Below are 12,397 nucleotides of genomic sequence, written 5' to 3' on the forward strand. Positions count from 1 at the left end.
CTCTTTAGTGTCTGACTTAACAGCTTCCAAGACATTGCATTGTACCCTCATGAAGGACTGACTCAAAATGACAGATTACGTGTTAGTATTATTATTAAATAACTGTGGGCTCGCAGCCCTCCTTCAAAAGGATCTCAGAACTTTCCTGGGTTCAGGGTGCCTGGGTGGCTCAGTCAATTAAGTCTTCAACTTTGGCTCAGGCCATGATCTCATGGTTTGTGGGTTCAAGCCCCGCGATGCTCCACACTGACAGTGTGGAGCCTGTTTGGGATTCTATCTCTCCCTCTCTCTCTGCTCCTTCCCAGCTCGTGCTCAATCTCTCAAAAGTAAACATTAAAAAAAAAAAAAGAAAGGAAGAAATCCTCTGGGTTCTGTAGACCACACTTTGAGAACCACTAGTATCTGTAATGAAATAAACATGAACTGGGAAATGTGGCTACCCATTCCCTCATTGGTCCCAGTTTCTACCTGTACCTCTCACCTTTTACGTATCCTATAACGATGCTAGTGTTATGCTATAAGTTTATGTATTCCTTTTTTATTTTCAAAATTTTATATACATTTTAGTTAACTAGCATATAGTGTAATATTGGTTTCAGAAATTTGTGTATTCCTGAAAAACTTTATGTTTTGCAAAATGGCATACTAAAAATAACAGGGCTGCTTTATTAGGGAAAATAGAGTGGGGGCAAAACACTAAGAATTAGAACCTGTACATCTCATGTAGTTTCAGTCAAGTGGTGGCTGGTTAGCAGTCATGGAAGGCTCAGCTAGGCTGGACATCACAGTGGCTCACTCAGAAAGTATCGAATGGAACAGCTGCAAGAAACCTCTTTAGTCTGGTAGTGTCCGGGTAGTGAGACTTTGTATATGACAGCTTGCGGCTTCAGAAGTGAATGTCCAGTAGACACGGTGGAAACACCATTGCCTTTTATGATTTAACTTTGAAAATCTCACACAGTGTCATTTCTGCTGTTGTCTGTTGTACCGAGCACTCATAAGCTTGCCCACATTTCGAGGGGAGGGGACATAGACTCCACCTCTTGATGGAAGGAGTGTCAGAACGTTTGTGGATATGCTTTGGAACCTGCACAGACCCTCCTAGAAACTCAAGAACAGTTGACTGGCATTGGTGTCCAACACTGCAGTCAGCCATTGTTTGCAGCCTTAAATCTTAAGGCTAATGCCCTGTCCTTTGATATGTGGGTTTGAGGGTATTTGCCTCTAGTAGAGATCAGTGTCATCAAAAATAAAGTCTGACTCATCATGGACCCTGCTTCATCTTTTCTTTTCTTTTTTTTTTTTTTAAAGCCCAAGAGGATAGTTTTTCGAAATTTCTTCATTTACACTTGCACCTTCATTTGATGGCTTAATGTTATGGTAAACAGTGTTGTTAAAGTACCACCTGCACTCAAGCCACTTCTAAAGCTTTCTCTTTTAATAGTGAGAAAGCTTTTCCCTGAATGCTTCTTTGTCTCATGTACACGAACGAACACACTGGGAGAAATCACCACCAGGTGGTGTGATTTTTCAGTGTTACCCTAATATTATTTACTTGTTTACCAGTCATGATTGAGTCAGTTCATGTTATCAAAAATAAGTATAACAGAACAGAATGTATGTATTTTTGGCACAGAGTGGCTCCCTTTGTGTATTTTCCTTTACTGTATAATAGGCATTTATATGTGTATATTAACATCCATGGTTGTGTATTTTGAAGGAGTAGTTTTGAGTGTATGTAGGTTTTTTTTTTAAGATTTTATTATTTTTTTTAAGTAACCTCTGCACCCAATGTGTGACCCCGAGATTAAGAGTCACATGCTGTACCCACTGAGCCAGCCAGGTGCTCCACGTGTATGTGGTTTTGACTTACATGCTAACTTCAGAACTTAGCCCCCATGTAAAATGCAACTCTGATGTAGCTTAAGGTGCTTCTTAGCTATCCAGGTAAAGATGTCTTAAAGACCATTCAGAATGCTGGGTCTGGGGTCAGGACAGAGTCCTGGGCTAGAGATGAAACATTTTAGAAGTAATGCATGTGATTCATGAATATGGATGAGATTCTGAAAAGTTAAGTGGAAGACCATTAAAGAAAAAAGTCATGGGGAAGGTATGATGTGAGCTGGGTTTTAAATTTGGAAGGGTTTCAGTAGGGTAGAAAGCATCCTAGGCAGAAGGAAAGTATGACATTGAGAATAAAAATAGCATAGTTATTCACTATCCAGAACATATCTCTAGGTTTATTGCATACACCTTTATATAACCATTTGCCCATAAGTATGTAATTTTATACAAATGGAGTTGTTCCACAGTACTGAGTTAAATTTGTATCAGTGTTTCGTGGAAGTCTTCCTTGTCAGTAATCGAGATATTGTCTCCTCTTTTAAAAAATTAATAATACCTAAAACTTTGTGATACTTTTTCTCAGGCTTTGTAACTAAAGCTTTACACATGTTTATTACCTTTATTTTCCCATCACACTGTTGGGTTCAATACAATTATTCCTGTCTTTTAGTTAAAACCAGAAACAGCTTTTGTAAGTAATTCAGGGTCGCAGTATGTAGTGGAACAATGATTTATTCTCAGATATATTGGATGTGTCATAATTTCTTTAATCCTCTAATGGTTAAGATTTAGGTTATTTTCAGTTTTTTACTGTGATAAAAATGCTCCAGTGAAATATCTACCTACCTCTGTTTTTATTTCTGTCATTTTTCATTAAGATAGATTGTTAGGAGTGAGGCTATTTACTTAAACTTTTTAAGGGATTAAAACTAAAAATTTTTTGGCATGGAATGTTATAAGACAATGTGTATAATTTTGTGGGAAGACATTTAACATGAATTAACTATTTCACTTTTGGTTTTCTGTCTCTGTAGCCAACTATTCCTTTTAAGGAAAGACCAGGTCCTTCTTTGGATAATACTTGTGCTACATTTGAGGATTCCTTGGTCCTTTACAACAGAGTGGCTGCTCAAGGGGATGTGGTTCGTGAATTAAAAGCCAAGAAAGCAGCCAAGGAAGATATAGATGCAGCTGTAAAACAACTTTTGGCCTTGAAAGCTGAATATAAGGAGAAAACTGGCCAGGAGTACAAGCCTGGAAATCCTGCCTCAGTGGTACAGAATGTTTCTTCTGTAGCAGTAGCACGTCCTCTGGAGAGTAAATCTCTGTATGATGAAGTTGCTGCCCAAGGAGAGGTGGTTCGTAAACTGAAAGCTGAGAAAGCCCCCAAGGTCAGTATGCTGGAATGAGTTGAGACAGCATTGTGAGGAAGCTCATGAATTCAGATGGTCTAGGATGGTCGCGTCTCATCTTCTTTGAAGACATACTGTGTATAGACTGTCTGCTTGAATATTTTGGCGGAACAGTTAACACTTACTGATGCCTGCTGTGCGCCAAGCTCGAGATACTAACAAGCAGCAGCTCACCATCTAGTTGGGAGAGGTGTCAGGGAAGAAACATACACGCTGTATCCCATGTGACGCGACTGTAGTCCTGTATGACATGTAAACTGTTCTCCCAAGTGTTTGTGGTTGTTAAGTGGCAGGGAAGGAGGAAGCAGTTCATAAAGGATATTTAAAATAGTCCTGAGGTAGAGGAAGCCCTTTATGGATGAACAAAGTTCAGGGAAGGTACTCTTTAAGTGTAGATCCGTGCTTCTCAAGCTTCATTGTACATCAGAATTACTAGAGAGCTTGCTAAAACACCTGATTGCAGGGTCCCACCTCTTGAACTTCTGCCTCAGTAAGTTCACAGTATGCAGAGAATGTGCACTTGTAAACAGTTGTCCAGGGGATGCTTGTGCTGCTGGCCTGGGGCCGGGTGTGGAAGACACACACTGGCAGGGGCAGAGAGGTATGAAGGTTCAAGGTGTATTCAGGGAGTAATGGGTTGTCAAGAGGTTTTGGACCAGTGACTATTTCTCACTCTTCTCAGGGGAACCCTAAAGCGATACTAAGTTTTGACTAAAGTATACATATTATTCTTGTTTTAATGATATCTTTAGGCAAAACATTTAGCCAAATGGATGGTAGCACTGAGTATGGAACAGGATTGTTTGCTGTGAGAGATGAAAGGAGTGGCATCTGTGGTAGAAAAGGGCCATATTTAATAATCAAGATGTACAGTTCTGTTCAAACAGTAGTGTAGTTCTAAAACATGACCGAATGAGTAGTGCTGTAACTGGATATAATTCAGTCCCTCTTAAACTTCCAAAATTATAGGCTCTGGGCTGTGACAAGAACACAGAGGTATGGGGAACTCTTGGACTTGATTTCTGGTGCTGGAGGGGATTTGTTGTCCCATCAGTGTCCTGGGCTTTGGTTGGAGAAGAATGGAATAGGAGGTTCCTCACCTCATTAACAGTTGCTAGGCCTCTGACTGGAAACTGTCCCCCTAAGTTTCTTTCTTTCATGGACATTTGACCTCTGCTGAAGAGAGAAATGCTTTAGGGAAGTCTTAGGGTTTTGGTCCAGAAGTTAATGTTTTTCTCTCTACTGTGAAGTGTGATAAATCTCTTTTTTCTCTTTAGTGAGCCTGTTGGAAGTCCTGCAGAGCCATGACGATCTTAAAATAGCTCTGCTCCTAGGAATAAATCCTGGAGCTTAGGACATAAATCCTTGATATCTCCCACCCTCTGGCAAGGTTAGGAGTATTTCCACTCTGTACATGATCCACTCTGTAGATCAGACACAAGTTGTGGACCCCTCTCTAGATGTCATTTGAGGGGAAGAGCGTTGGTCTTTAAACTCCTTCATTCTGAGGGGCTCCTGGGCGGCTCAGTCGGTTAAGTGTCTGACTTCGGCTCAGGTCATGATCTCGCGGTTTGTGAGTTCAAGGCCCGCATCGGGCTCTGTGCTGACAGCTCAGAGCCTGGAGCCCGCTTCCGATTCTGTGTCTCCCCCCTCTGTGCCCCTCCCCTGCTCATGCTCTGTCTCTCAATAATAAATAAACATTAAAAAAAAAATTAAATTCCTTCATTCTGAGTAGAGTATATTGATATTCTGTGCTGATTCTTGGACAGCTAATTATGTGTGGGGTAGTAACAGCAGTAACCGTTATATGTAGGGCAACAGCCAGCTACACCTCCCATCTCGTTGAGTAGTGGATTATGGCATACTTTCCTGACACAGCATTGTCAAGCTTATGAAAAGTCCGCCTGTGGGTAAAAAAATCTGTGTCTTTGGTAATTAGTCAGATACTTTTACTAGGTGCTTTTTGATCATGGTGACTGTGATACTGAAATTAAGCTGACTTTAGTTTAACCTTGTTTTAATTGAATGCTTAAAATGCACCATAGCAGTGTTTTAAAATACTGCTTGTGTTTTTTCTTCTCTAAATGCTAACAGTGGCACATAGTGCTCTTTCCTGTTCCAGAGAATCGGCCCAGTTGCTAGGAACAGACGGTGTTATTTAGACCACATCTGGCACTGTGGACTACACACTGGTGCTGTTCTTGCATTGACTCCTCCCCACAGCTTTGTTCAAGAGTGTGCAGATAATGCTCCCTTTTTTATTGGCTCGTTTTAGTAACCAGTAAGAAACTGGATCTGAAAGTAACTTCCTGAAGTTTACAAAGCCTGGATTCTAATTTGGCAGTCAGATTCCAAGTTATTTCCCTTTAGAGGTGATGGCAGTGGTGTATTGCATTAGGAACACTAGAGAGTTCTGGTTTTACCAGTTTATTAATTTATTAAGCAAGTCCGTACACATTTTACATTAATAACTTGTCTAAGCCTCTTAATTCCATTTCCTACAAAAGTAGTTCTTCTGTTAAGTCATGTTCAGTGGCTAAGTAAGCGATAGTTACAAGCTCCAATTAGACTTTTCTTTTTCTGTTTGTCCATCCATCTGTTCTCCTTCCCCGCCTCCCTCCCCCCACTTGAGGATCAGATACGTGATTCTGTGTAGGAACTTGTAAGCATAAAGGCAGAGTATAAGCAACGGGTAGGCAAGGAATGAAAACCTGGAAGAACCTACCTTCAGTTTCTCCTTCAAGTCCACCTTCTGCTCTTTTCCTTTCTCTCCTGCTCAGTAGGTTGTTACAAAACAGTGGATCAGGCAGATACAGTGCGAGTTGCATGTCTGAGAATACACCAAAGATAAAATAATTCTGCATGCTGAGTTATTTAAAAATGGAAGTCACTTTTCAGATTTGAAATACTAACTTTTAAAGCTCTAAAGTTATAGCTTCAAAAAACTTTGATAATAATAAAACACATTTCTCTAATTTGAAATCTAAATGAATGCAGTTTGAACATGAAATTACAGTGTTGCTTGAAATGAGAGTCAGAAAATTAAGGGCTTTATGGAATACTTAACAACACTTTAAACTCTGGGACCGGGTTTGGCAAACTGTAGTCTGCACCTGTGTTTTGTAAGTGAAATTTTACTGGGACACAACCATGCTTTTTAGTTTACATATTGTCTAAGGCTGTTTATGGGCTATAATTGCAGAGTTGAGTGGTTATGACAGACTCTCAAAAACCTACACTATTTTTTATTGACCTGGCTGACCCATTATTGGAAAGTCAGCTGACCCATCTCTTAGAGGACAGAGTTTTGAGAAGCTTTATGGTAATGACTTTTTTAATTGAAATAATAAATGGCAGCAAAATCAAATGATTATCATGTTAAATAAAAACAATTTAGGGGCACCTGGGTGACTCAGTTGGTTAAATGTCCGACTTTATCTCAGGTTATGATCTCACAGTTTGTGGGTTCAAGCCCACATTGGGCTGGCTGCTGTCAGCACAGACGTCCTGTCTTGGATCCTTTGTCCTCCTCTCTCTCTACCCCTCCCCTGCCCATGCTCTCTCTCTCAAAAATAAAAGAAAAACTTAAAAAAAACAAAAACAATTCACAGTTGTTTCATCTTGTCATTGACAGCCTCTTTTTGTCCGATCCCGTCCCAGTGGACAGATGTTGATCATCTTTTACTTCTGCACTTACAGCATTTCAGTTCGTGGCATGTTTTTTATGCCCCCAGTAATTCATCTTCAATATCCCACCCACCTGTGCTCTTTTATATTTTACACCAATGTTTGTGGTTTTAAAACCCAAATCATAGCTTATCTGTATTTAGCTTAAGGAAAGGAAACCCCATCGTTCTACCCCTTTGTCTGGTAAACAGGCTATTCTAGGAAACCACTGCCCCTCACCCCTACCCCAAATAGCCTTAAGAATTCTAAGGCCAAAAAATAAAGATTGAAGGGGGAGAATATAAGAAGAAACGGACCCATCCTTTTTCTTGACAGATTTTGAGCTTCTTGTTTAGGATTTGTATGTGGTGGGTTTCTGCTATATCTGTATTTGGTACTTGATGCAAACTTGCTTTTTGCTCTAAACAAGTATAAAACCATCCATCTTGTCTGTGAGACCGGACACTTCACAAGACTGACTACAGCTTAGGGATCTTCTAGGAAAATCTGAGGAGTTTGTATTGATTGATTTGTGTCAGAGAAAAGTAGCAGATAACATTGTGATTTAGGTAAATGAACTATTAGCTGAGAAACAGCAGAACAGGTGTTCCAACCCGACTGTAGTCTGGGTCCTCTGTTACGCTGGATTGGCCCCTGGGATTGGGGTTCCATAATTGGGCTGGCTGGGATTTCCTTACAAGGTTGGGATTTAAATAAATTTAAGTAGATTTAAATAAAATTTATTTAAGCTAAATACAGGTTTCTAATTAGTTGACTTAGGAAAAAAAAGACCCTTCTTTGAAAACCTGTGAACTTTTAGTTCGCTGAATCTCCTAGCAGATTTTTTTGTATGAGACCGGTTTCATTTCTTTCTCTCCTCAACTTGGGAGGATTCCTGCTTTGGATTGTCATCCGTCCTCCCCCACCAATTGAGAATCTGCTTCCGGAGTCATTATCACTGATGTGCGCAGGTGTAGTTCTCTCGAATTATGTTAGAAAGGAACAAAATGTTTATTATAGAGTTGGAAAAAAGTATTTTTTAAAAAAACTGTTTTCGCTGATAATTAAAGTGCTCAGGCCCTTTCAAAAAGTTCTGTTCTTAGAATTTTAAATTGGTAAAGTTCTAGGTTTTTCTTACTAGAGTTCTTTCGTTCCCCATGGAGAAAGGTTCCATCTAGTGGCTGCTGCCCACATGGCTGTTTGGGTACTTCTCAATCTGCACACAGTCCTATGAGTCAGCTCTCATCTGCAGATCGTGTTTACTTCCTCCAATTCCCATCTTAAACTTTTCACAGAAGTGTTCGTGTGTAGGCTGTTCTTTCTCATTCATCTGCATCAACAATTATTTACTGAAAACTTATCGTGTTTGATTTGGCACACGTTAGATAAGTTTAAAATGATCTTTGTCTACTAAGAACTTAAAATTTATCAGCATACGCTTTGTAGGGTTCTATTGTTTACTCTTGTATGGAGTAGTACCATCCAATTTCCCTTTGTAAATGCCTCTTATTCCAGAAAACTAGAATATTAAAAGACATTTTTTCCTCATTGTGGGAGTCATCATCAAGTAAGAATCAAAGATATCTTTTGAAAATGCCGTTTTCGTGGCATGGCAGGAGTGAACGGGACACTTAGATCATTGTTTCATACCTTCTGTGATGCTTGGCAAACTGTGAGGGTCAAGATCACAGACTCTAGAATAAACCCTAGATGAAATCCCGGCTCCACTGCCACTTAGTGTGTAACTTTGGGTAAGGTGCTTAGTCTTTCTAAGCTTTACTTCTTGTATAAAATGAGCCAGGGTTGTTTTGAGAAATAAAATGATCCACGTAAAGCACTAAGCATAACGTCTAGTGCGCAGTAAATAAATAGGCCATCAAATGATAGTGCTAATTTTTTTTATACTGATAATTCTAATTCAAGAATCTTTAGATACCTTCTAAGTCATCAGATAAAACTGCATAGGGAGTAGTATAATTTCACTGTTTTGAAAAATAACCTGAATAGAAAACTTACCCACAGTATTCCATTTCTCAGTTGGAGGGGATATAAGTATATATAATTTAGTCTATTTTTAGAATATCATATAATAATGAAGTGATGGACACGTTAGAATTTTCTTCTTTATAATATTTTGAATTGTAATCTTGCCCAACAAGGTTTTTGTTTTTCTTCATGAAGTGTGTGCCATTTGACTTCAGACTCTGGTCAATACTTGCTTATGGTGTAGATTGAAACTTCTTTCAAAGGCCTCTTTTTGTAGAAGTGGTTGCAGGAAAGTCCCTTAACTTTTTTCCCATTTTCTTTCTTTTGGCTGATGGAAGTTCCTTTTTCTTGCTTCTTTTATGTATCACTAAGTGTGTCTTATTTCTTATGGACAGGTAGATTCTGCTGTGAAAATGCTTTTAACTCTTTTTTTTTTTTTTTTTTTTTAGTTTTAAGTTTATTTATTTATTTTGAGAGAGATCATGAGCAGAGAGAGAGGGAAAGAAGGAGAATCCCAAGCGGGCTCTGCATCACCAGTGTGGAGCCCAACATGGGGCACGAACTCGTGAACTGTCAGATCATGACCTGAGCCCAAACCAAAAGTCAGACGCTTAACTGACCGAGCCACCCAGGTGCCCCCAAAATGCTTTTAATTCTAAAGACAGAATGTAAGCAAGAGACAGGTCAGGGGTACAAATCAGGCAAGCTGCCGGCTTCTCTTTGTGTGATTTCTCCTCTTCTGTTTACTCCTTCTGTGTGGTACCGGGTGTGACAGACTCTACTTCAGTACCAAAACGTTGCATCATAAGTGACGAGGAAATGTCACTTGTTGATTCATAGATGCAAATTCTTTAAAGGTATCCCAGTGCTTCCTGTACACCTTTGACCCCAGTTGTGGTAGTCTTCCTGGCTTCTGTTGTGTTGCATTTAGCTGTCTGGAGCATTGTCATAATGTAGCTGTGAAGCTTGGCTAGGGTAATTTAGAGGCCCTTTTTCTCTCTGATTGATTGATGCCTTGCCTTTTCAGTGGTATCTTGGTCTATGTTTAGACAGTACTACCGTTCAGGTAAGGCGTCCAGCTTGGGCCCTTTGCCTGTGTTGTCCTCTGCTGGCATCACAAGTGTCTCAGTTGGGCTGAGTGTTTCATTCTTTTTCATTCTGATTATGTTGAAATATCAGAGGATGATGTATATAGGTTAATGTCCAATTAAAACCTCAGCACACCTTCCCATTGTATTATAAATTTTTAAAAGAATAATGTAACTGTTCTTTACTTGGGCCCAAACTGGTTTGTTTGTTTTAATGCTGTTAGTGTTTGTTTACTAGGCTAATGAAAATAAGGTTTGTATAGCAAAGCCGTTGAGCTGATCTTTGTTCTGATTTTGTAAATGCTGACTCCACTATTTATAGACCCAAGGCTTGGACACTGCCAGTTTGCTTGGATATTCTATTATTTATTTGTCTGTTTACATATGTAAAATGAGAAATTATGGTACTATATGTGTATGTGTGTTTACTTTTATGACTTATATAGAGGATTATAATTTGATTTATGTTTTCAACATTTTTTTTAGCTTTGATCTGTTACTTTATGATTGAGCTCCTTTGTTGCTTGGGTTTCTCCGTGATTATCTATATGAATACTTTGATAGAACAAATGATTTTTAATAATCATTGAAATTTTCAGAAATTTCACAAAGTTTCAAATAATTGTTTTTTGTCTTTCATTTCAGGCTAAAGTAAATGAAGCTGTAGAATGCTTACTCTCCCTGAAAGCTCAGTACAAGGAAAAAACTGGGAAGGAGTACATTCCTGGTCAGCCCCCATTATCTCAAAGTTCAGACTCAAGTGCAACCAACATCTCCGAGCCTAGGGGTCCAGAAACACCAGAAGCCAAAGTTCTTTTTGACAAAGTAGCTTCTCAAGGAGAAGTAGTTCGAAAACTTAAAGCTGAAAAAGCTTCTAAGGTTCGTGGGATATTTAGTTTGTATTTTTGTTTTTTACATTACAGGCTATTTTCTTTGCCCAGAACACTTTCTGGCCCATCAAATCTAAGTTCTGCTCATGTATTTCAGTTCTCAATTCTGTGTAGTAGAGAAGCCTTCGCTGACCATTTCTCTCCCCAACTAGATTTGACTGGACAGTCTCTTATATAAGACTCTGCCTTTCTCTGGCATAGTACTTAAACCCTGTGTGTTTTAGCTGTTGGTTCAATTGTCCGTTTCTCTCTAGGTTGTGAGATCCTGGAGAATGGGGCCCTAGACTCTAGCAGTGCCTGGCCCATTGTGGGCCCTTGATGTCTGCTCTTTGTTTTACTCATTCTCCTAAAGCTGAATCAGTCTCAGATGGCAGGTTTTATTTATTTTGGGCTCTGGTATAGTTTGTGCTAATTATATTCACTTCCTAGGAGTAGGATTTTTTTTGGTACAGATTTGTGAGTGGGAAACAGTAAGTCATTACAGGTTTTGAAGTTTAACCAGTAGTACAGAAACTTGATTACTGTTATTTTTCTGATTGTGAAATGCTCAACATGTATAGTTTAATGGCTCCTAACTTAAATTGCAGTGGAGTGCTTGTTGCATACTAGTGCTTTCTTACAGAACTTTCTCTGATGGCGGGCGTGTTGTATAGCAGCTCTGTCCAGTACTGCAGTCACTAGCCGTGTGTCGCCATTGAAGACTTGAAATACGGCTGTTGTGACTGAAGAACTGAGTTTCAAATTTTATTTACTTCACATTTAAATAGCCGTGTGTGGCTGGTGACTGCCGTTCAGATAGTGCAGTTATAATACTGTTTTTCAGTCCCTCTTTTGCATAATTCTGTTCCTGTTTATCATATTTTTTTGTTCTCAGTAGTTAGCATATTTAATGTTCACCACCCCTACCCTATTCCCCTCTACCTTTACTTGTGTTTTCAGATCTGCTTATGAAGCTTCGGAGATGGGTGCTTAGTCAGTGATTTGAATTAAATATTATCTTCTCTTTTCCTCTTTTGTTAAACTGAAGGAGCAGGTAGATACGGCTGTCCAAGAACTCCTTCAGCTGAAGGCACAGTACAGATCTCTGACAGGAGTGGAGTATAAGCCTGTCTCTGCCACTGGGGCTGAGGACAAAGATAAGAGAAAGAAAGAAAAAGAAAATAAATCTGAAAAGCAGAATAAACCTCAGAAACAAAGTGATGGCCCAAAGAAAGACTCCTTAAAAAACCAAGGAAGTGGACTGTCATCAAGTGGAGCAGGAGAAGGGCAAGGGCCTAAGAAACAGACCAGGTAATAAAGCGTGGAAGCTTCAGTAGGAGTGAAGCAAGGCTTTGAATGAATTCAGCTCTTAAATGGCTTTTTTAAAAAACAAATTTTGCTTAGTTTAACTGTCACATGAGGTTGGAGAACGCTAGAAGTATAGTGCCAGCAGATAGCTATTGTCGATCTTCTGTTTATTTAAATAGGTAACAGATTCGTTTGCTTGGTTCAGGAATCTCAGAATATAAAA

At 39.3% G+C, this 12,397-nt stretch overlaps 1 protein-coding gene across 1 annotated transcript in view; it reads left to right on the forward strand.

Annotated features, from left to right (window-relative positions):
• Positions 1-12,397, forward strand: part of EPRS1 (glutamyl-prolyl-tRNA synthetase 1) — a 70,930-nt gene that overhangs the window by 38,180 nt on the left and 20,353 nt on the right. Inside the window, exons 18-20 of the mRNA XM_027074989.2 lie at positions 2,880-3,236; positions 10,643-10,876; positions 11,915-12,177. Coding sequence (XP_026930790.2) covers positions 2,880-3,236; positions 10,643-10,876; positions 11,915-12,177 — 854 coding nt within the window. The remainder of the gene's footprint in view (positions 1-2,879; positions 3,237-10,642; positions 10,877-11,914; positions 12,178-12,397) is intronic.

This window comes from Acinonyx jubatus, chromosome E4, assembly GCF_027475565.1.
Source record: "Acinonyx jubatus isolate Ajub_Pintada_27869175 chromosome E4, VMU_Ajub_asm_v1.0, whole genome shotgun sequence".
Taxonomy (NCBI): domain Eukaryota; kingdom Metazoa; phylum Chordata; class Mammalia; order Carnivora; family Felidae; genus Acinonyx; species Acinonyx jubatus.